This window comes from Pomacea canaliculata, linkage group LG6 (assembly GCF_003073045.1).
Source record: "Pomacea canaliculata isolate SZHN2017 linkage group LG6, ASM307304v1, whole genome shotgun sequence".
In the NCBI taxonomy this organism is placed as follows: Eukaryota; Metazoa; Mollusca; class Gastropoda; order Architaenioglossa; family Ampullariidae; genus Pomacea; species Pomacea canaliculata.
In genome coordinates this window covers 19,136,321-19,161,359 of record NC_037595.1, presented here as the reverse complement: position 1 = coordinate 19,161,359, position 25,039 = coordinate 19,136,321, and the positions used below count along the sequence as shown (strand labels likewise).

At 37.8% G+C, this 25,039-nt stretch overlaps 2 protein-coding genes across 2 annotated transcripts in view; both read right to left on the bottom strand.

The window, feature by feature from the left end:
• Window positions 1-11,077, bottom strand: part of LOC112566220 (suppressor of lurcher protein 1-like) — a 30,046-nt gene extending 18,969 nt beyond the window's left edge. Inside the window, exons 1-4 of the mRNA XM_025242261.1 lie at window positions 10,946-11,077; window positions 7,842-7,856; window positions 6,496-6,731; window positions 5,563-5,589 (exon numbers count right to left, since the gene is read on the bottom strand). Coding sequence (XP_025098046.1) covers window positions 5,563-5,589; window positions 6,496-6,535 — 67 coding nt within the window. The 5' untranslated portion in view covers window positions 6,536-6,731; window positions 7,842-7,856; window positions 10,946-11,077. The remainder of the gene's footprint in view (window positions 1-5,562; window positions 5,590-6,495; window positions 6,732-7,841; window positions 7,857-10,945) is intronic.
• LOC112566221 overlaps window positions 11,024-25,039 on the bottom strand; it is a 194,924-nt gene continuing 180,908 nt past the window's right edge. Inside the window, exons 7-10 of the mRNA XM_025242262.1 lie at window positions 23,750-23,797; window positions 20,885-21,065; window positions 14,681-14,904; window positions 11,024-11,160 (exon numbers count right to left, since the gene is read on the bottom strand). Of these exons, the coding sequence (XP_025098047.1) occupies window positions 11,075-11,160; window positions 14,681-14,904; window positions 20,885-21,065; window positions 23,750-23,797 (539 nt within the window). The 3' untranslated portion in view covers window positions 11,024-11,074. The remainder of the gene's footprint in view (window positions 11,161-14,680; window positions 14,905-20,884; window positions 21,066-23,749; window positions 23,798-25,039) is intronic.

Sequence of the window (25,039 nt, the reverse complement as noted above, 5' to 3'; positions counted from 1 at the left end):
GCCTTTAGAAGAGAAATCGGGAGGGGGTCATCGCCAGGCATCATGAAACTATGAATTTGGTTTTGAGGGACAGATTGGACCTTCTCGGCGGGTCACTGTCGCATAATGTGAATGGGTCAATGTCGTATTATAGATTATAATACCTCAATAATGTATTTTATAAAACTTGTTAAACGAGTTTGCATTTTATTATACAAAACATTTAATAAGTATATGGTGGAGGAGGTGAAGATCAATGACGCATAAAATTATTTGGGCAGAATGTCTTTGAACTTCGTGGTTAATGTCATGAAAGATAGTGTTGGCAATTACCATATGTGGAAAGTGTCACAAAGGTGGGAATAGACTACTTCACGGAACGCCAAGTAATATGCAATCTCTAACAGAAGGTTAGTGAACACTAAACAATAATTTTGTCGGAAAAAAAAAACTGACAGAAGCTTGCTTTAGTCTTTAGGTTTTCACGCAGCCACTAAAATGGATCAGCGCAATCAAAAAGCTGTTAATGTATTTTTAATTTCTGTTAACACGACTCTTAACTTCTGAGGCAATTAATTTCAGACTGGTTCTCAAGAAGACTTCTAGCAGCTGTTGGACTTTGAACGATATTGGCTTGAAGTTGACCACCAAGTCGTTCCTATGTTTTCAGAATCTTGACGACAGAAAGAATGTACATTGTAAGACCACAAAAGAGCAAACTAAATAGCGACATTCCAGAGATTCCACAAGATCCCAGTTTCACTGTCTGCCATTTTGTTGAGGTGCAGTAACTGTTACAAGTGTTGCTGCTACTGTGCCTTTCAGCTAAAAAGGCACTTACGAACAAAAAATGTCGATACCAGAGATTCCCTTCAATACTCCTCCCCACCCCACCCCTTTCACATTCATCAGTATTCTTCCAGCATGAATCCATTACTGTTGCCCATGGGAAGGGGCAGCTAATTGAAGAAAAAGAACAGGCTGTCTCTAGGCAACATTCTTTTTGTAGAGATGTGAAGCTATAGTGAGCTCCCCTTGTCCACAGAGGCTTTGGACAAAGAACATGGCAATATGGTTTATTGCCAGCGAGGTCACCTCTGAGATTAGCCAGCAGACTTAAGGGTGTCTTACTGGATATTTGTCTGTTAGGGTATGTCCTGTTCTTTCTTCTAATGGCGAGGTGGCGAAAACTATTCAAGCAAGAAAAAGATGATCGTGGTCTGTGGGATTGGATTTCTTTGTTGATGTGATTACTGTTAATATATACGTGATTTATTTGGCACGTTTATACAGGAGCTGTCCTTCTGAGCTTAAGGAAAAAAAGATAAAAGAAGATAAAGATGGACAACAATTAAGTGATTTGTAGCTGAATAGGAAAAATTCTGGACTAGCTCCTTGTCGTACAGCTTTGATCATGGCTTCTATCGACACTTGCAACCACGTGAATTTTTTACTTTACGTAAAATATATGTCACGTGCTTTTTTGGATGTACCTTAGATAAACAGGCTGTCACACATAGACTCGCGGACATTCAAACACACACACACACACAGATAAAAAGAACACATGAAATGTTTCTCCTTTTTCCAACGGCAGCAGTGTGTTGCAATGTTCAAGACTTCTATCTTACAAACGGTAAGTAGTTTACATATTTATTACTTAAGCAGTTTCTAAATAAAACTTTGTATTCGTTGAACGTGTATAATCCTGAGTAGATTAATAGATTTCTCCTTTTTGATTACACATCTGGGCCAACCCATGCCTTGTTCTCCAGTCTCGATCACAACTTCCTCCTTAACCAAAGATAAAAAGAAATGTCCGACTAAGTTTGACAAACTGCTTTCCTGACGGCCATATAAAACGTTGTCAAACCATATTTGTCCGATTAAAAACAACCTTTAACTCAATCCTTAAGGCGCCGATGTGAAAAATGCAATATTTCTGACATTACCAGGAGGATTGCGAATGTGGATACAAAAAAGTTACCTGTCAAAAGGTGGCAAATACGAAAATTTATTCTACATAATGAAGTACCCAAGTAAAGATTTGTATGGGATTGGACTGACAGATAATGGAACTGTTTTGGTTGACCTTTTGACATTTTCTAAAACAACCTTTTCATTGACCATAAAATTCCCGTTATTTCTCTGAACCAGTCTGTTATTTTATTTACAATAAGTCGTTAAGAATCCTCTTTCCACAGCCCGAGGATTTCTCTCCTTTGTACGCCGCCTTAACTCACCACTCAATTTTTTTTTTTAATTTCAAAAAGAAATGAATGTTATTTTTGGAAAAATACACTTCAAAATATCAAGAAGAAAAGAAAAATCAAAAATAGTTTTTCGTGATTCTTGTAAACATTTTAGTTTTATTTTTTTTTCTAAAGAGTAAGTGTAAAAAATCTCCATCGTCTCTTCCTGTACCGAGAGGAAAGTTCTTAGAACTTGGGGGCCAGCAGACAGAACTAAAAGCTCTTTTACGAAAGGAAACTAATTTCTGTCTCGAAGCGGAAGGGAGACAAGTCGGGTGATTTGGACATCAAAGCCTAGACACATCTGTGGCGACCATTACTGGTAAGGAGCTCTTCAATCACGAAAACCAGTCAAGCACACCTCTCATCAAATGTGACTTAAATTTTCTTTTCACATATGCACGGACTTTGCATATGCAGGACCCAGCGATACTGAAGTGCTTAATATATAAAAAAAATTAATGGAAAAGAATTGACATTTCCATTTTCTCTTACTTATCTGCCATGAATTTGCTTGGAGCTGTGAGTGTCCTGCTGCAAAGAGCTCTGGCTGCTTCACAGACACACCTCCTGAATCTGTCCTCAAAACCCTGATCGATTCTGCTGAGGACAGGGCGAGTTCCAGACCAGCTAATCACTCAGTGTTTGCCGTCTCCACAGACCGGCCAAATGGGTGAGTACTGTCTAATTGTAGCTCAGTTTTCGCCCTATTTTTTCTTTTATTTTTTGATTACCTTGCCTCAAAGAGATTCCAAAATACAGAAAATGACAGTTAAAAGAAAAATGGATTTCAGTCAAAGAATTCAGTTGACGTCAAAGCGAAAAAATGTTCTCGCTTGATACGAAGATAGTCTATTATTTGTTTTGAAAATATATATGCTTTGATTTCTTTGAAAATTAATTTTATTTCTATAATGTTTGCCTAAACTTTATTACCAATGATTGCCACTATTTTGTTTAAAACATATTCAAGTTTAAAAATTACAGTGCCTATTTAACAGAAAAAATAAACAGTCTCAAAATTTTGCTGAAAATTGTTGAAAATCTTTGTAACTTGCTACCAGCTAAATATGAAATACTCACTTTACGAATTTCTGGACAAAATTTATTCACTTGTCAGTCAGTCTGCGTGGTTAAAAGGAATCTGCCACAAGTTTTTTTTCATATTTCAAAAATAGCATCATGATTGAATAACCAGCTACCTTCATGAATACAAAGATAGTGATTGCAATTTTGTTCCAGTTGGTTTCTACTACTTAGCAAAAATTAGTGAAGTCAGTCACATCTTTATTCACACGGGATGTGAATTTTGCTAGTTTCAATTTACCAGTGACATGCACGAGCATGCAAATAAAACAAGACATCGACAAGTCCTTTAAAAATGTATTGAAATGATAACAGCTGGACCTCGTCTCCTCAGTACTCATCACAGAGAAAGCAGTGACATAGAAACCAAACTGTAGTTAATGATGACCTCTGTGACTCCACGAAGGAGAGAGACAGAGAGGAGACAGAAGCAGTAATAGATAAACTGACAGACACACAAACAGAACGGTTAAGATTAAACAGGACATAGAAACAGACCTGGAGACAGACAGATAACCAGTATAACTCTAGAAGTGATAGGAAGGAAAAGGCATCTAAAGAGTTCACAGTTTTGCAGAAATTTTGTGGCTCCCACAGGACATGGCTTTCGATGCTGAAAGCAGATTTCCCCCATTTTCCGTTCGCGGTCATTGCCATAAAAAAGAGCCGTCGCCAATTTCCAATACAGAAGGAAGTTTTCTTTGAAAACAGCCTTTCGCCAAGATACCACCCAGCACCTCAAACGGTTATGGCCCTTGGCGGGCTTCATAGTCTTATCACCAAGAGGGTCATACAAGCAGGGCCATCCATTTGCCAGTGGAGCCACGACATCCTGGGTTTGTGGAATTTCTGATGCTGTCCTATTGATCGAAGTGGCGATGTTTTGTCATTGGTCTTACCACCAACTCATCGCTCATCCTTCCAGGCCCGCGAAATCGGCGCCACGCTGAGTCTGCTGCATCCCCGTCCCCCCGTTATAAATCTTGCAGCTGCATTGCCACGTATTGGGGAAGGAAGGAGAAGAAAAATAACTCTTTTAGACTCGATCGATCATTTACTTAATCTGGAACTATATTTATTTAATTTTTTTGCTGCATGCTAAGAATATAATTATTTATGAATATCAAAAAGAAGTTTGTCAAAAACACGACATTTATAATATTTTGACTTAAAATGTCACGACTTAATTTGACCTCTCTCAGAAATTTCTACCCCACAGTGAAGACCCAACCGATCAAGACTTCAACGGATCATCAATAAAACAACAAGCAGGATAGATCAGGGTCACCATGGCAACTAAGACCACGGCACAGGCTTGCATCAAGGTGACCACCACTACCACCACCACCACCACTGCAGACAAATCAACCCCCACTTCCTCCTCCAACTTTCCCTGACCACGCTCATTACTCAAGGCATCCTCCAACCTGTCAAGCTATTCTGCAAGTGGAGGCAAAACTTGTTTCGAAGTGGCTTCACGCATGTCAAACGCTCCAGTAAAATCCCGGGCTCCTGACACAAAGACTCGTGGAGAAATCAATAACATCAAATCTCGGAAAACCAGGCTTTCTTCACGCTTCAAAGTCGCGCACTCTTGTAACTTCGCCATTTCCACGCATGCGCACTGAAACTGAAGCTCAGGAACTTTGTTTCTAGGAGGAAGTGACGTCAGACTTAAACTTACGGGTCACTTTAATAAGATGTCCGATGTGTTTTTTAGGGTCTTATTTTTAAAACCATAAAAACAAGTCCTTAACGGGCGAGTATTTGTTGAATGTTTCTTGTGACTGCTGACTTTCTCGTGAACTTGAAACTCGAATCAAATCTCTGATCGAATCTCTGAAACGACTTTTTTGTTGGCAAAGGAGAAATTGTCAAGATTTATTTTTAGCAGGCGGCGGTGAGGAGTAATGGGACTTTGGAAGAGAGAAACAGATAAACGAAAAATAAGATGAAGAGAAGGAAATGTCATACATATAGACAGAAAATAAGCCTTATCGTCATTATCAACAATAACAAGAATAATCTCGATATTTATGTATGTGCATGATTGTGTCTTTGTGCGCTGTGTGCATCTGTGTGTGGGTGTGTGAGAATGAGATGGAGGTGAACAGAGTGAGAGAGAGAGAAAAAAAGGAAAAAGTATTTTAGTATGAGTCAATACCGTCAGATATTGTAATTATTTTATACTTAAAATAACAAAACCAATAATAAGTAAAGAAGAAACGGAAGGAAAATAACTCACAGTTCGTCGCTGAGTTTCCATCGTGGACTGAAAGAGAAAACTGGGATTAATAAACAGCTTATATCAAAGGAAAAAAAACCACCACTGCAAGCAACCATTACATTTTTCTTACTACGGATTAAAGATATTCTATGATTCATTAACATGCCTAAATATCAAAGAAAAAAAACCCCACACACTGAAGACAATGAAGGGGACGAAAGTGCGATATAGTTTTGCAGGAGTACCTTTCTGGTTATTTCCCTTGAAACGAAAAAACTCCTGCCAGTTATCTTAATGCCACGAGTCGTGCTAGGGTTAGTTTATTTATTTTTTTCCTTCCACTTTTAAATTGTGCCAGGGTCTCCGTAATGAGCAGACGTTAGAGGAATTTGATCGGATTCAAAGAAACATTTTTTTTCGGATACTGGGAGAAAACGTTTTATCTCATGACACGTGTCATATTCACCTGAAACCTCTCATCAGCGTTCACATTTTGTCTCCGTTTCTGTAATAAGCAGTGACGATGAAGGAGAGTTTCCCTCCCCCCCCCCCACGCATCTCTCTGTTTCTGCGTTTTTTTTTTCTTCTGTCTGTCCCTCTCTTTTTTTCTTCTTCTAGCTCCCTCTTTAAGTCGGCTCCTGACTGCGCTTTCACCCTCTGGGACTTCGATAGTGGAGCTTCCATGTGTATATTCATAAAATCTTTTAATCGTTGCTATTTGCTATCCGCTATTCTTGTTTCGGGTGAGTGGATAGCCAAGCGTTGGCGTCTGAACTGAGAGGCGCTCTGGTTCGATACCCGTGTAGCGCAGTTCAATCTCCCCAACTGACAAAGCTAGCGAAAAAGGGTACCTTGACTCTAAAGAGGGTTGGAGGAAGCAAAGCAGCGAGAGAGATAGAAAAAAAACCATTACAAAGACGAAAGACATAATTAAAAAATATTTAGCCTCACTTGTGTTATTGGGATGTCTGACTACTGGTGTTACATCCATGTGTTCTCCCACAAACTCATAGGTGGCGGCGAAGCCCTGCTCCTCAGCGCTGCGGTCCGTTTCAAACGTAACAAGTAGACTGTCTCCCCTTGATAAAACTTCTTCTCCGTTGTGAAAACTACAAAACTGCTTGATGATGGTACTGTCTGTGTCGATGCCGTTATATACAGAAATTATATCAGGTGCGTTAAAACAGCTGCAACAGGTAATACAGTGATTTGTTAGACAGTGATGACCCTCTGATATAACGAGGTCAAGAAGAGATTTTAGGTCAAAGGGCACCGCATAACTGTTACTGCCTGCCTGATTATTAAATCCTAAATGCAAATTATTAAAATCAAATATATAAACAATAAAATAAAAATATACATGTAGTACAGTGTAACTGTACAAATGATAAAAAACAGGTTAACATATTACGAAAAACAAATAATTACTATTCTGCAAAGTTTCAGTAACATGAAATGACATTAGACAATGTGTTTTCCAATATTTTTTTTATTAAAATATGACCTTTCGCAATTGTTATCTGCATTGTTTAGTGTATCATTGATAAAAAAACAAATTCTTAATCACTTTTACAACTTGAGTTCGAAAGACTTTGAAAATAACAATCATGCTGATATAGAAATCAATGAATACATATTAATTAAAACACTTGGTAATTCTTTCAGCCTTGTTAAAACTGAAATTATTTTCTGGCTGTACAGTTCCCATTTATTTTTTAAATTGATTACAAGTCAGTAAAACTGATGTTTTAAAGAAAATCAATATCAGATAACTAAATAAATGTTGTAAGATTTCGTAGCGCCTGAAGCTTTAATATAAATCATTTAATAAACTTAAAACTTGAAAGGACATTTTGCAACATCATAAAATTGACCATAACGTCTTGATTAAAAAAAAAAAACATGCTACACGCATAAAAGGGGGAAAATATGATGTTATTTACATTTATTTCAAACGAAGAGCTAAACGAGGTAGTTGTGGTTGATTAGTAGTTGTAACATTTGATGTTATGAGCAACATAATTAGTAACACCAGAGTATAATACTAGTCTAAAGATGACTGTTTGCAGAATGGTGATAGCACCACATGACAATGATTGAGATAATGTTTGTGAGAACAATGGAGGGTTAATTTTTTTATGCTGCTACTTCTTTTAATGTCAGTTTTGATAGTGAATCATCTACTGTCAGTATATAATTAGGATCCTGAACACTTAGAGCACAGGTCAGTAAAAATAATGATTAGTGTAATTATGTAATAGTAAGTGTAATATAGAAACAGGTTATATCTTGATTACCTGACAAGATCCTGGCTAGAGCAGGAAATGAGAAAAAAAAAAAATCACACACAAAAGTCAGCAGTGAGCTACCTTCTTTTCTCTTTTTCTTTTTATATATTTTTTTTAATAATACACGTTTAGCACAGTTTGTTGTTAAATTTGGAGAGACGAGTAAAGTCGAATTTAGCAACAAGTTAGACATAAAAACACGTGTGTACACCTTCACATATTTAGAAATACACATTAGCCAACGTATGTATATGTAAACAGGTACATTAACAATTTTGTTCTCGTCAAATTTTGAATGCAGTCGACGATTCACACACTTGGTGACTTGTCTAGCTTCCTAGAAAACATTCTACATACTACAAAGATATGAAAATGGTATATGATCATGCATTTTCAATTACATCTATGGTTAAATGAATTCACTGTGAAACCAAGACACATTACATGCACTCATTGTGGAGAACCAGCAACTATCGGCTAAGGGAAATAACTCTTTTCTTACTTTGCTCATGGGAGATTGTTACAAAACGATTTACCTCCCTTAAATGGGACGTCTTGCCTCCCCGGTTGCAGCTCAGATGTTTGCTTGATAATGCACAGACCAATATTTCAAGACGTTTTAAAGAATTGATTTTTCCTATCTTTAACTAAATCGAGTGACCAGCTGTATGACCTTGCAAAATACTTTTATTTTTATTTTTTTCACGAGTTATTAAAGCTTTTAATATATTTGTATTTCACGTTGTTTAATTTGCTAGGATTGATCATCTAGTAATGTGGTTTAAAAGCTCTCTTGCTACTGCTACAATCAGTCTGTAAGGTTCAAATCCTGCCTTTGTTCACAACACTTCTGTGGATGTGACACTTTTTACAGGGCTGACCGTCAACCTGGTACTTTGTGATATAATTATTATATCCCCTTTTCTGGTAATAAAAAACCCAGACTAGATGAAAGCAAATCTCGTTCAAATACATTCTTGTGTTCTTAATTTCTGCATTCCAGTTTTCTTCAAGAATCTTTTTAAAACAATTTTTCAGACTACTCCTTATGTTGTTCTAAATAAATTATAGGAAACATTAATCCTATAACAACTATTACAAACCGGCAATAACAGATTGGCACTGAACGCAAGGGAAGCAAAGCTATTTACTGTTAGGAAGTAGCATAAGAGCAGTTGCTTCCCTTGCATCGTGACATTGCATCAAGACACTAATTATACACATCTATAGTCTGATGTCATTGAATCCATACAATATATAAAAATACACACCGTTTGAGATAACACTACTAGAATTATGCCTGTTTTATAGAAAAAATGCGGGTTGTGAAAATGAATAAAAAGGAAGTTGTGGACGAAATGGGAGATCACTTGCAGACGACACACTTTGCTGTTAAGCCAGTAAACAGTTTCTGCTGCTTGTTTCCCGTGACATTTTTCACGAAGATTTGCATGAAACAGCAAAAAATATTGCCGATATAAAAATTTAAGAAAGAAAATAGTGTCGTGCATTATCACTCTCTCAAAAATCTCATTCATAAAACTTTTGTACTACATCTAGGAAAGACATCATCAGACTGACCGCAGGTTCTTGGCAGCTTATTTGCTGAAATGTTAGCAGCTTTTATTTGCAAGCAATCTGTGGAAAGCATTTCGTATTGTAAAACATAAAACGATTCTGGTAGCGACGACAGTTTCAAGTGAAATGATTACCACTTTCTACTATGTCCTCGGGAACTTGTAAGGAAAGATTAAATAAATAAATAAAAGCATATTACACATCATGTTTCTTTGCTACGGCGTTTTGAAAACGACTGCTCTACGGCAAATTCCAGAACGGGTTACTCTTATTGCCAATTAGTATTTGAACTTCATTATTTTTAAGACAGTCTGACTTTAGAACCTCATCATGGCCATATTCTAAAGGTCAGAGCCTGCTTCTTCACTAATAAATGGAAGGAAGAGAATGAAAAACAAGATTCGGAGGAGAAAAAAAAAAAAAAACAACCTTAAGAAATAAATAATTTGCTCTTTTTGTTGCAGACGCATAATCTCCCCTGATGCAAGATAATAAAGATTTCTTTTTTTGAGATAAAAAAGTCTACATCTTATAATCTTCCAAATGTCAAACGAGAGAATGAAATTTTGTTAGGCTAATCATGAATTCCCAGTGATACAATTTATTTCTTCAAGGGGCTCACGATAATTAGAAGTGATTCATGGGATCAGAATCCTTGTCTAGACATTGCCAATAAATACATGCGTTTTAATGTGCACCGAAGGCAGCCGCGAAAAAGAAAATTGGTAAACTTGTCATTTACACAGGAAAAGGAAACTTTTAGGGAGTCCGAGTTTTTACACCAACCTGGGGGGTCGTTGAGCGGCTCTAGAGGGGCGTTAGACAAAACGGACTGAAGGCACATGATAACGTAATCCATTCCGCGCTACAGGCGTTCCCATAGTAACGAATCATGCCGGAAGGTCGCAGACTTATCTTTCCCTGACTGTCTCCCCCTTTCGGAAGTTGCGTGCAAGACGTTCGGCTCCTGTAGGAGAGGTTGGTTGTCTTGGTAGGAGTCATAAATCCGGATCTTTATCCTTTCAGCTAGCTTTTACGAGCAGGGGACAAAAAAAAAAAAAAAAAAAAAAAAAAGAGAGAGAGAAAGAGAAAGAGAAAAAAAAAAACAGGGGAGAGAAGGACGGAGGGATATACCTTTTCATTTACCTACACACTATAAGTTTCTGTGAGATATTAAGGTTAAATTTTATATTTGAGTTCAGCGACATATTTAAATTCAGTAAGATATTCAAGTTTAGTGAAATATTCAAAGTTAGTGGAACACGTGAATTTAAGTGGACTCGGTGAGTTTTTTTTCGAAGGAAACAAAAGGCTTAAGTGAAGAGTGTCTAGACGATATATGCTTTTGCACTCACATTTCCTCACAGAAAATACGATTGTTAAACCATCTTTTGAGGTCCCAGCGTTCAAAACGGCAAATCTCAGAGGGTCTCGAACCAGCGACCTCTTGCTCCGCAACAAAAGCGTACAGACACTAGGCTACACTGTCTTCTAGTATCAAGAGGAGGGGATGGCTGGGAGGGTGCAGCTCTCACCTGCCACCACGATGATGCAGTTGAATATTAGCAAAGATGATTTTGATGACCTCCCCTCGCTCCGCGTGGAAGTTGTATCTACAACGTGCGTTGGGTCTGTAGTTCTGCGGGTAGAAGGGGGAGAAAAATCTACCCCGTTTGTGGGTGGCGTTGCTGCGGAACTCGTATGTGCACAGTTGTCCTTCGACTGGCACTCCCGTTGGTGACGAAGTTACCTGAAACAGGTAGGCATAGACACCTGTGATAGGCAAAGAGAATTGTTATACCCAGTCAAACATTCCACCTGGAGTAGAGCCAGCAGTTCAGTAGTACAGTTAAAGAGAAAGCAAAAGAACAGAAAGACAAAACATCTAAGGGTTAAAGGAATCAAAAGAGAAACAATCAAGTAAAAGAGAAAGAAGAAAAAGGAATGAACAGTTTATTATTGGTCTTTGATGGTACCAATACTTGTACCTCATGTAAGTACTGTGTTAGGTGGTAACAGCAATGTTACCATAAATCTTAAAAAAGGTCTTTATGACAACCGGAGAAATGCGAGAGGGAGAAGAAAATAAAATACATTTAATAAATTTAGCGATGTTTATAAACGTGGAATGTCAACATCTAGAATAACTACATGTTTAAAGGAAACATTAAAAATATTATCCACGCCCCGTAAAATCCAAATATTGTTATACACAGCGTGGAAAGCTGTCAGGAATGTAAATGCGATGACATTAACAAATCACATTGTCCTAAAATACAATGAAAGTATAAGCATATGCTAACATAGAATTGCGGAGATGTGTCGTAAAAACACGAAATACAGGAGAAGATTTAAGAAAAAGAAGAAAATGGAGGCAGAAATGAGAAAAAAAAGACAAAATATTAAATAAAGAAGAAAGAAAAAATAGAAAGAAAGATAGAACAGAAAAACTTGCACTAAAGGGGAGAAAAGAAAAGGAAAGAGAGAAAGGCAAGTGACTGAAGGAAAGACAGAGAACTTTAATAAAACAAATACGAAATAAAAATTAAAAAGAACAAATAAAGAATGTTGAAGAAGAAGAGAAAATAAATTACATAATTAAACTATACATAAACATGAAATTAGAAAAAATAGAGACAGAAGAAAGAAAGCAAGAATGGAAATAAGGCACAACATATAAAATAAAACGAAAAGAAAAAAGTTAGAAAAAAGACATAAAAAGAAGAAAGAGGAGAAAGGAAGAAAGACAGACAGAAAGAAATAAGTTTATAAAGAAAGAAAGTAAATGTGTGGTATAAAGAAAGCATGAACGAAAGAAAGAAAGATTCACATAATTCCATTCACACATCCTATAATCGAATGCAAATAGAGCAATGGATTGCTGAAAATAAAGACCATCCCCAGAAAAAACAACTATAATGAAAATGGGAAAATTAGAAAATATGAGACGAACTCGCAAAATGCTGAAAAAGTGTCATAGCACTTTATTGCAAGCGCGAGAAGCGGTGAAGGGAATCAAAATAATTAAATATTAAAGATGACTTTGAAGGAGACGAAGAGATGAAGCGGGGAAGGAAAAGATAACGCAGACATTAAAAAAGGAAAGAGGAGCAAAAATACCAGAAAGTGCGCCCTTCAGGATGAAATCTTGCCTATCAATGTTCCGTTTCCATAAAAGAGGTACTTTCTTCTCTTCCTTTAAAAAAAAAAACTAGTAAAATGCTCCTCCATCATTCCCATGAAAGAAATAAAAGAAAGACAACCGTGATGTGCTTTGAGAAGGATTTGAAAATGTTAAAGACATAGAAGAAAAGGTCAATTCTGAAAATAACATAAAAAAAGAGAGAACAGCGAGAACGAACAATTGACGAGCCATAGAAGAAGCAAAGAAAGAAAAGGGAGATGAGAAGACAAGAAAGGAGAGGTTTCAGGATATGAGTAATTAAGCGCAAAGGGGTCAGAAAGATGGCGAACAGAGTTCAGTGGCGACAGAAAAAAAAGAAGGATAAAATCAATGTCAGAGATTCCACCAGGTTTTATACCCCGATGAAAATAATCCAGACTAAAAAAAGAAAAAAAAAAAAAAAAGCCGGAACTGGCAAGAGCAGTTTGCCACAGCAATTTGAAAAAAGATTGCACTGTGCAGGAACCGAAATGGAGTTCCAGAAAGACACTGATACACGCAGGCAGTTTTGAAGAACATGCCAGAAATCTGGGAAAAAACTGCAGAGCAGAGTTGAGGGCAGTACGTGCTCCGGAAATACACAAACATGGTGGATGAGAGTAGGAAGAAGGACTGAGGATACAGAGTAGGAAAAATACACTTACTTACTTCTACGTCTGGTAGAGGGAGACAGATTCAAGAACACGTTTACAGTCATTGATAATAAACCATAGAAGTGTCTTGTATTGTTCACATGACTTGCCATATTTTGTTTATTGTTAGTACACATCATCATCATCATCATCATCATCATCATCATCATCATCATCATCATCATGAGTGATACATCATCATGAGTGAGAGAGATACGAGAGCTCAGGTTTACCTTGCTTATTCGCCAATGAAAACATAAAAGCTAAGAAACGAAGCAGACAGTTGTCAGCCATCGTACTCGCTTGAGTAGAATCAAAAGTAAGACTATCTAGTGGTCACGTGGGTAGGAACAGTAAGTAGTCCACCGTCTCTAAGGCACTCGATGGAAAAGGTGAATCTCAACACTCTTCTTCCGTCATCTCTACCCCCAATAATAAATCATCTACCCGTTTCTGTCAGACAATTGCTGGGAGGGCAGAAGAAATTTTTCTATCAACAGGCTTTGACAGAACATGAAACAGCCATCTTCTGCCACGAGCTCTGTGGTTGAGAAGATGCAGAGAGACGCAGTAAAATATGTTAATAGAGAGGTTAAGCCTGTTCGGGTAATTGCTGTGCTCCTTGTCACGAGTTTTTGAGCGGTTTAGATGTCAAAATTCCGGGGTCACGAACTCAGTATTCCCTGGCAGGCCTTTCCAAGTCAATTAAGACAAGAATTAACAATGAGAAGTAGCCCGTTTACCGGAAAAAATTTCTTAACAATTCTATTTTGTCCTTGTCCTATTAAAAGCAAAGAAGATTATAAATGCACCTAACTGGTTCTAAATATAAATTGTAACAGTTTTGATGACCTTTTGAAATTATTGAATATGTTTCAGGATCAATGCTTTGTGTTCTCTCGTCACCTTCGACAGGTGATTAATGAAGTTACTTGTTTTATGGATTTTTATCGACAGTCAGATATTGCCGGACCCTACCCAGGGCAAGGAAAACGACGTTGATGTATTTGGTGTGATTATCGATGATGAAAGTAATAAATACTGTCATTCTACATCCTGTAAACCCAGTTTTACTATTTAATTTTATTAATCGCTAGTATATAGTTTTCAAGCTGTTTGCATCTCCTTCTGTAAATGTTTAGAGCACACAGCTATTGTCCTTTTTGATTAATAGTGTCAGATGATTTCACAGGAATGTTCAATTAGAGTTACACACGTTTGTGATTAACTCTAAAAAAAAACTAAAACACGAAGTAGACATTTATTATTTGCAAATCGTGAACTAAAACTGATTTTAAAAGCCACTTTGGTGACGGTCTGCAAAATAAAGGGATCCATGCAGTGAGCAAATGAAAAGTCGAGGGACAGACAGACAAGCAGACGGTAAGACAGTTTTATTCTCACATCCACGTCCATTCACATTCTTTATTTACACTTTCCACACAGATACTTACGCTTGTCCAGGAAGCGGTAAATACCTCGGAAGCCCTTGTACTGTCTGTTCTGACCAGTGGGGCTGTCCGTGTGGAACTCCAGAATGAGGCTGCGATGGGAGCTGTAGAACTTCTTCCGCCGTAGCCCGCTGTAGTTGCCGCACAGCTCCACGTCGTAAGGACTGTTTTCGTTCACTTCCGGTCTCTCCAGGTTTTGAAAAATGCGGACGAAGTCGGTACAGTTGCTGCAGAAAGGAGGAACCAACATCGTTAATTATCACAAACAACCATAAAGTGAGGCCACGATGTCTGAAGCCCCAAAACTGCAGTCACGAGAAGTGAGGCCAATCAGAAGCTACAAAAAACTGGGATCAGGGAAAGTCAATTCATGGGCGGAAGTCACGGAATCTGAGGTCAGGATAGGAGGTCAGGAACTAACTACACGAAAAAAAAACAACAACACTTTTTTTGAATTTAAGCACTAGAGATCCATGACAACACTTATGTCGTCTCACTTCCACCACCACGTCCTTCTACATTCTGCTTATTCTAAAGATTTCTGGTTTGTCTTTTTGTCTGTCTATATTTAGATAAATTCGTTAAATAAACGGTAAGTGTTCACATTTTGAACAGCATTGTTCATAGACATGTATTTGATTTTATTTTATAATCAGCAAATTGTTAAAGAAATTTCTAGCATTTTGTCTTTGCCAGAAATTGAGTTCAAGCAAACTGAATGTTATGCTTGTACACAGATGTAATGAGTACTTGAAATGAATTGTACCTCAGAAGTGTAGCACAACAACAGATTATTTCTCAGTTGAGGGGCTCACGTGGTGTACATGTTGTAGGTCTGCCTTAAAAACATTTCAGATGTAAGATGGCGCGTGTTGTGTTTTGATATGATGCACCACTTTCCTTACAACTAGCATTTGTTCTGTTTTTCGCTGTTTTCGTTTGGTAACAAGCTGTAACTGAGCACAGTTCTCCAGTTATTATTGCCCACCGGGATAAATAAACTTGGTCATTGGCCTTTACAGAGAAACAGAGTGTGAGACAGATATTTACTTCTCTCAGTGCCAAGATGAATTCCCACTTTCCAGAGCAATTACTGATTAAAAACAAAACAAGGAATGATGCTCTACTTCCCTACAAGAAGTACAGATCAGTGGAAGTAATCCTATCTATCCACCTTTTTCTTTGTTTTATCAATTTTTCTTTAGCATCCGCTGGCCAGTCAAGTTACAATACCCATGTACCCCGGGTCTTATGTTACGAGCGACTATAGTTTGAATCCAAAAAAGTCCATTTAAAAATTCGTGGAGAAGACAGATTTCTTACTAAAGTTAAGATTTGGAAGCTGCAATCCCTTGGCTAGTCTTGAATTTTTTTCAATTTAAACAGCTGCATTGTTACATCTTTTCTGTTCTGTATTTCATATTCACAAGGACTCACAGATGGAAATTCTTCTTTAATTTGAAAAAAAGCCATGAAGTTAACTTCTCTTTTTGAAAACTCAAGGTGTGCATGAGTGTGTGCGTGCATGACTCAAAGTAAAGCCGCCATACCTCAGTGCGTGCGTGGACATGCTTCTAGGTGCAATGAGTGCACATATACTGTACTGAAACTCTCCCTGACTGTTTTCTCAAGTCTGCTGAGTGCAATTCTTCGATTCTATTTACGACGGAGAGTTAACGGTAACCACTTGGTGCCAACAGGTGGCCAGACAGAATTACCTGCCCCTTGCGAAGAATAAGCAGTGTGTGACTTCCATCGTGTGGACAGACAAAACACTAGTCTCGCAGTCCCTAGGATTTGTCTGGAGAAGATGTTGAACTTCCTTCAGTCATTGGCCACTCAATCTTTAAAAATCTCTCAGTTCCGCAACGACCAGTCTAAACAGGCACAGCCGGTAGCCAGACCAACGCCATCTACCGGGGAGTTAGGGCCCTGCACTCTCAGTGTCGGGCATTTTAGAAATTGAGTTATTGTGCCTGTCTTTCAGACATAGAAGAAGGAAGGCAGAAAGATTGAGAGAGGAGAACAATGATATATTTATTTGCCAAATGACATTTCATAAGAACATTTCTTTATGAAGGTAGGTAGAGGGTAGGTGACACCCAAGAGAGAGAGAAAGACAAGGGAAGACATAGACAAAGTCAGAGACAGAGTTAGAGGGAAAGAGAATGAGAAAGTTCGAGTCTGCAGAAGTTTTTTTTTTTCTGAGTCACAGCTCTTTCAGTCTGAATTTGTCAACTTTTATTTGTATCGACCACGTTTCAATCTATTCAAAGTTTTCAGCTCAACCCTTGTTGATTGTGGGCAAAAAAGAAAAAAAAAATCTGGTACACTGATTGATTGTGAAAATTGAAGACAGAATGTAATACATAAAATATTGAAAGGAAATTGTATGATTATCGACATCATTCTTAGACTTTTGACAAAAACTATTGCCAATGGCAAAGTGGTTTTTTTTCTAGTTAGAGAAGTAACAGTTGTCAGTGAATAAAACCCATGGTTAGCGAGTAAGCAATCACGTGATCTCAACTTAGTCCCAACAATGATCCCAACACTGGTCCTACAGCGCTCAAATGCTGAGAGAGAGATAGGGAGAGAAGACATAATGGGGATGAGATATGGAGGGTAAAGGGAGGGTGTTTGTATAAGGCTACAAATCGAGGCTCACGCCAGCAGAATTGTGATGACAGGAAGTGAGGAATTGAACTTCGCCTGTAAGTTCTGACCTACCGCGAAGATAATGACAGCAACATGGCCTGCTGCCTTTTTGTTTGTCGCACCCCAGGGAACAGTCAGTAATTGTGCTAAAGTTTTGCTGGTACTTACATTTTTGGTGGGCAAGAACGAGGACTAATATTATTTTCCAAGCACGTGCCTAATTCATGGACGAATATCTACAATGGTTAAAGAACAGACCTGTTCTATTTCTTATGATGGCGTTCTCCGAAGATTTCTCGGTCAACAACTTGTGCATTTCATTTCCATGGCCAATCACCTTCTATTAGTTTTTTGTGCTAATCACTTCATCCTGGCTTTGTTCTCACGATAAATCTTATTCTGCTCTAACAGCCCACCCGCTCTTGATGAGATCCGTTTTAGGTCACAAAAAACTCAGACAAGACGAAATGGCATTTCAGAAATGTTCCGAAGAAAAAAAAAAAAAAAAAAGACATAAGTACTTCTGACGGGTAGACAAAGAAAAAATGCAATAAATCAATAGGTGGAGTGAACCCTTTTGTACCCTCTCCTTTTTCTCTCATTTAGTTCTTCTGTTTGTTTTTTGTTTCTTGTTTACCCTCCTTCCTAACATCCGTATTGTCTATACTCTGTTGTTGCAGACATTCAAATTTTACCATCTTTTCTTCATTCTTTTGCTTTTTTCTCTTTCAAATACTTGCATTTTCTCTCTGTTTCTCTTTGTCTCTCTCTCACAGACACACGAGGCTCACCTTGTGATGTTCAGTAATGGCCAGACGTCCATAAAGAGTTCGAGTTCGACTTTTCCCACAGACACATAAAAACACACGTACACAAATACATACTTACACATGACAAACACTTTCTCTCTATTTCTTTGTGACATCCTATCAAGATATAGCAATAAACGTATATAACCCAGAATCTTCCATCTGTTACTCCTCACATCTGAAAATTTTCTCAATGCAGCTCTCTTTCTTTTTAAATTTTTCTTGAATTTCTTTTAATCTTTTTTTTTTCTATTTCTTTTGTTCACATTCACATTCAAGGTTGTATTTCTCCATTTTCCTCCCACCTTTCCGTGTTTTCTCAACTTTTCACTTAACCAACTAGAATGCGAGTTATCGATCGTGACCGGAAATGCCAAGAGCACCATGTTGGCGTGTGAAGCATGCTGCGGCACGAAGATGAAATTGAGAGAGCCACAGACATCTGAGAGTGAGATCACAGGGGAAAAAGCTCCAATAAGGAATCATTTTTGCATGACTGAGAATTTTTCAACGACTTAAAAATGGTGTTCGTTCTGTTAGTACGAGGCTGGCAGCAGCTCGTGAAAACTCTCCTCCGCACGCGCTCCTCTAGGGTGCAACGATTCGTCTGCCCTTTAGTACGATTTGTATCGGTAATTGCAGAGCCGAGGGATTTGGCATACGATTTCCGTTGTATTGCTTGTCCACAAAATATACATGTGGTTATGAGTTATGGAGGATGTAATACTTAATACAAAAAATATTCATTGCAGAGAACTGCAATAAGTAGATAGCTTAAAGTTCCTGACCTCTACACAAATAATCGCGCATAAACGAGCATTACATATATTTAGATGTATGGCAGGGCTCACGGTTGAACGTGCACGCAAAGGTCAACTACAATAATGGAATAACGAGTATTGGAGGATTTTCTCCACTTCTTTGTGCGTTTCTTTCATTTCAGTCTCTCCATTTTTTTATTTATCCTCTCGTTTGTTAATTGTTAATATTTTCCTCATTTTATTTCATTTGTGCTTTTTTCTTACCTTCACCATTGCTTGTTATTTCTTAATTAGTTCATACGTCTATTCATTTATTTGTTTATTTATTCAATAATTCACTGTTTTTCTTTTCGTTTGTCATTTTTTACTTTATATTTTCTTTTGTTACCTTCTTTCATTCTTACTCGTTTGTTTAAATCTAGTTCAATCGTTTACTCAGTCTTCTTTTGTTCTTTCTTAATTTATTCTTTCTTTTTCACTATTCGTTTCTTTTGCTCGTTAGTTTTTCAGTTCAGGTGTTAGATGGCTGAGTCATTTGATGTGTCGACCAGAGCCTGGCTGAGCGAGGCTTCCCATACGACATCCCAGGAGACTTTGCGCAGCGCTCAAGGTGGGCGGCAACCTCAGGTGGTTCTAACCGACAATTCCCATTAACAAGATAAAGTAACACACGGAGTCAGTAGCCGCTGGACAGGGGATGGTGGATGTGGGATGAAGTTGGTGGTGGTAAGTTTGAGTGATAGTCTGATGGGAAAAAAAAAAAATTGGTCTTTGTATTGGTGGGAGGAATTTTTATACGAAAATGAAACTTTTTAAGAATTAAATTTAAAACGACTTAAACAAAATTATGTAGTTTCATTTTACACTCGCAGTAAGTCATTTGTTTAAACGACTTATATATCCTAAGAGCAATAATTACACTGTCACGAATGACTAGATGGTAGGAAACGATTCCCAATCAAATAAAAAAGAAATTCTTCTATTTTACCAACCTCTTTATCTCTTGGTGTTATAGAACTTAAAGAGAATATTTTGTTTATTATGTTTTCTGGACTCTGATAGTCTGAAGATAAGGCTTCTTCAGCACAAATGAAAATCAGATAAAACTAATATTATTTACTGTAATCGAGATATCTTTAGGTGTAATCATTTGATTCCTTCCTTCCTTCCAATGAGCCAAAGAACCGTTACACTACACTTACAGTAAATTCATTCAGTCAGGGTTATTAGCAAAGGCCAACGTATTTATCATACAAACATAATCTCAAGGATGGCCGGAAGGCATGACATTTTTCATCTCAAGACACAAAGAGGTCAGGTCTAAAAAGGTCAGCATTAGACAAGGTCGACTCAGTCGCGCGAGAGATCACGAGACCATCGTGACGGACCAGGTCCGCATCACACGCACAGTAAACATCACCTCCACCCCACATACCCGTCGAGAAAACCTTCAATTACTTTCAAGGGGAGACCTGGCTGATTCTCCGGATTTCCATTAGTTTTGTGTTTAAAGAAGATCTTCTATCTTTGGCGCTGCCTGCGAGACAGACAAAAATGCTGGAGTGGCTCGTCTACTGTCACCACCATCATTCTACTTCATCCGTCAACCTCTTTGTCCACCTACCCAATGCTGTCCTTCAGCTCAACAGACATCAACAAGACCTACATTTTACTACAATGTACAAAGACAAACAAATAATAAATCAGGTAAACTAAAAACAAAAAAATCGGTAGAGTAAAAATAAAGGAAAAATAAATTTATTATTAGGGATAAAGGTATGTGTGTATGTGTATGTGGTATATGTGTATATATGTGTGTGCAGAGGTAGGTGTAGTGTATGTGTGTGTACGTGTGTATATATATATATGTGAGTCTTGTGTATACGTGCGTGAGGTTGGTGTGAAAAGAAAGAAAAATGAGAGATAGAGATGAAAGCATAAACGATGTAACTATATACTTTCAGAACATTCCCACTTACCCGTTAGAAGCAGGCATTCTAAGATCAAACTCCAAAAATGTCAGTTCGATGATTTCGAATGCATCGCCAAAAAATGAGTACAAAATACAGTTAGTGTTAGGCGGATAGAATTCTGGGAAATTCGGGGAGATGAACTGGCCGTCGTTCAGTCCATAACTCTGGTACACAACGCAGTCACAACCTGCACAGACAAGGTTCACATCCCATCAGCACTCCAAGCTCCAAGTTTATACTTGCTGATGATATCGACAGAACAATAGCAATGACATGCATCTTGATAATGTTGCTTGCTAATTTTGTATTCATGAACACTATAAATTCAATATATTCAATTTCCTATGCAACATGATATCTCTTGAAGATCTTACGAAATGAAATAGACCATCAGTATCACTTCAGCATTTAGAAAGTATTAGGAACCCGAGAAAGAGATGCATTTCTGAAAAGGTTATTTAAAAAATATTCTTGCGTTTCAGTATTAAAGACATCAATGATTACAAAATAATAAAATATAGTAACCAGCTTGATAATGATCAGTATAAGTTCTGAGATAAATAGTATTAGCTAAATTATTAACAATATTCTTTATGCTAATGAATATACGCAAAAACCTAAAATGTCTTTTTTTTTACTTTACTTAAAAGCTATACTATATACAATATGTTAATACAAAAGAAAGGATTTTTTTTCTCACACGTCTGACACTCAAGACATCAATCTGATTGTCTCTGGCGTTTCATTTACAACCACAATCTTCACTCACGCAAAATCGATCTTAGTGATAGAAAAGGGGAAAAAAAAAGAGGAAAAAAAAGAGAAAAAATCCTATTGGAAGTTTGTCAAGCCCCGAAAGAAGTCACCAGACCATTTAACAGACGACATTGCATCCCATTGACAGCCTGACTCCCTCTACACGGGCTGGAGCTTAGGTTTGTGTTACACATGGCCGCCAGGAACATGGATACAGTCGGCTACAGAGCCCAGCAGCTTCCCATCAGTTACATTTCATTCGCATCAACAGGCTGGTGGCAGTGTAACAGCAGACGACTTTGATGAAGGGGTTTCATCAGGTCCACATTGCAATGAACTTTTTCTTGCACATATTCTTCGATAGAATGATCTTACATGGTTCCTCCTCCCTGTTTGTCTTCCTGTGCTCTTCTTCTTCTTGTCTTTTGTTTCCGTTTTCCATTATTGTCCTTTTGATCTTTAGTCTGTCTTCCATGAGCATTGCTTCCAAGCATGGGTCAAGTATTAGTCTGCTATTAATAGTAATATATACTCTAGTCAAACCAGCTTCGGCAGACTAGAAAGAAGGGGAGGTAATAAACGACACGTTTAATCCAGTTATCTTTGATTCAGGTAATAGTATGTCATCCTCGTCTGCAAAAGTCGACCCAACTATCCGACAGAAGCTACGGCGAAAAATGGCTTTCAGAAGCAAAGATTAGATGAGCAGCTAAATCAACACGCCGGCGGTGGAGAGCGGCGAACCTTGGGGCAGACAACTCGTTCACCCGTCTGTCAGACAAGGTTTCAATGCAACGTTTCGAAGTCGAACACGAGCTTGTGCGAACTGCATAAATAATTCAGAAACATCATCTTCTACAGACTGTGCTATTGTCTAACAATCGATCTTCTTTATATTCCTTTTTTTTCTTTCTTATTTAATTCGTTTGTGTGATCTGAAGAGTTGTTACCGCCATCATCTCCTGGCAAGCTATTTATAGCACCACTACCAGGCTCCACATCCATTACTTACTACTTCAAATACATTTTGTGAGTGTGGGTAAGAGAAAACATTCAAAAAAATGATGATCACGGGGAGGGAGAAAAGAAGAACTAGGAAGACAAGGATAGTAGGAGGAGAAAGTCGATGAAGAAGAAGGAAGTGGCAACAATATTTATCGTATACTTGAAACAATCAGTGGACCTTTCTCGGTGGAATTTGTTTTTAAGCATTTTTCCACTCTTGGGAGGTAATAATCTGAAATTTAAGGATGGAATCTGAACTGGCCATTGTTTGTTCTTAAAGTCGAACACAGAAGTCGCCACATTGTCATTGAACCCGGTGCACAGTCATGTGAGCTGTAGTCATCCCCGCCTCAAGCCAGCCCTCCATCAGACCTGTCTGCCGTTTTGTAATTTATTCCATTCTGAGATCCTCTTCTAGGCCGGCCTCTCATTCCCGCCTTGCCCTCGTCTTGTCTTTTATCAATCCGTTCTGCAGTCTCCAAGCAAAATGGCGTAGGAAGAGTCTGGATGGAGGGACTACTGAAGGCATCTGAGAGAAAATCTGGGTCCAGAAGGTAGAGTGGTAAATCTTTTTTACCCAAACTTTGCCTGGCTTCTGGTCTGACTGATGTGTACGGAGCTGACAAAGGATTCCTGTGGTGTGAATGTTTGTCTCTTTTCTTCATCTTAAATCTTCAAAGATTGGCTTTATCACGACGCGTCCTGTCAAGAAGCTCTTTTTTCTCATTTTTTTACAAAACGAGAAACTGGGAAGATTAAAGAGGATCACCAGAGGGAATGAAAATAGAAAGACATACAAAATCCCTGGCAGGCAGACAGACAAAAGGGAGAGAAAAAAAAATCAATCAGACAAACTGGATAAACTCAAACACACCGAAATACAGGTATTCTAATAGCAATTTCTCAAACTTACTTCACCTACATTCATGGCTTTTATATGATCACTAATTAATACTTAATTATCTGTTATAGCAATGAGTAATCTAAGATATCTAACTGGTATTAAGTATTTTCTAGGTAAAGACTATAATATTTTATGGTTTGTTACCAATAGGTATCTAGACTGTTACTTCTAACTACTTTCTTTACTACCTCTATGTAAACTGTTACCTCTAACTATATGATAAGTACTTTCGTAATTTAAACAGTTATCAGGAGCTGAAAAAGAAAACAGATGTCATACATTAAGTTCCAATGACTTCAGGAAGAGAAACACAAACGTAAAACATATTTAAATAAATTAATCTGCTCGTCACATTGAAATTGTCTGACAAGCACTTTGTAGTTAAGCCCAAGAAAACAAAGAAAGATGAAAATTTTAAGCAAAAAGGAAAACAAGACTTGAAATGAGTTAATCAAAAAGTGTAGAATAGTAAATTTAGCCACTTATTGTAAAAATAAAATAAAAATAAAAAAGATTACTAGTATTCTGTTTTGAAACCTTGTAAGTTTATGTCATGTGAAAAGATAATCAATTGTTACACTGAGAAAACAAGGGATATTATCCCAGATTTTAGGGGAAATAATCACTTATTAATTTATTAAAAGGAGATCTCGAACTAATCACATCAGCATTGGATGGTTGTGGAGTTGTCGCTGGTTCATACGATGGTGGTGATAATGATCGTGATCGTCTTGACGACAATGAGAGTAATGATATGCTTTGATGATGTACAACAAAAACTAAAAAAAAATAAATAAATCGAAGAAATTATTAGTTAACTCTCCTTTTGTAGTTTTAAAGAAGCCACCATTTTATACTTGCTGAATACTGATTTGGTGTGTGAAGGACTCTTTCATTCTCGATATCTCTACCTTTCTCTCAATCTTTTTATGAGTGCGAAAAAAATTTCCATCTGTGTATGCTTATATATATATATGAGAGAAAGGGAGCGTTTCTGTGATAAAGTTTGGATAAAAGTGTGAATGTGCTCGTCTGAAAGCAATTATGGGAAAAAGAAAAAAAAGAGGGATATTGGAAAGATAAACCTGATACGGATAGATAAAGGATCAACATGTGTATACCCATTAGTAAAACTATAACAAGTTCGCGACTCCAGAGGCTGGACATCTACGATTGGTTGCTAGTCCCCACTGAAGTGTGATGCAGGACAATTGTTGCTCCAAAGCATGGAAAATACATTTTGGTTGATTTGTGTAAGGTCCTCAGGGAACACCTCTGGCTTCGATCGCCAGACTGTGCGGCCGCTTATCCACACACGTCAACGGAATGGAACACGTGATAATGGGAGGAACGCTATACCCTCGGCAAGAGTTCTGAATGGTCTTTTGTATACCCAGGTCTCTTGTAACCCGACACCATCGGTAGAATGGCGCCTTTGTACTTATCTTTCCGCTTCATCCTCTAACCGTTCCCCAGGGGAACATCTTGCCTTAACG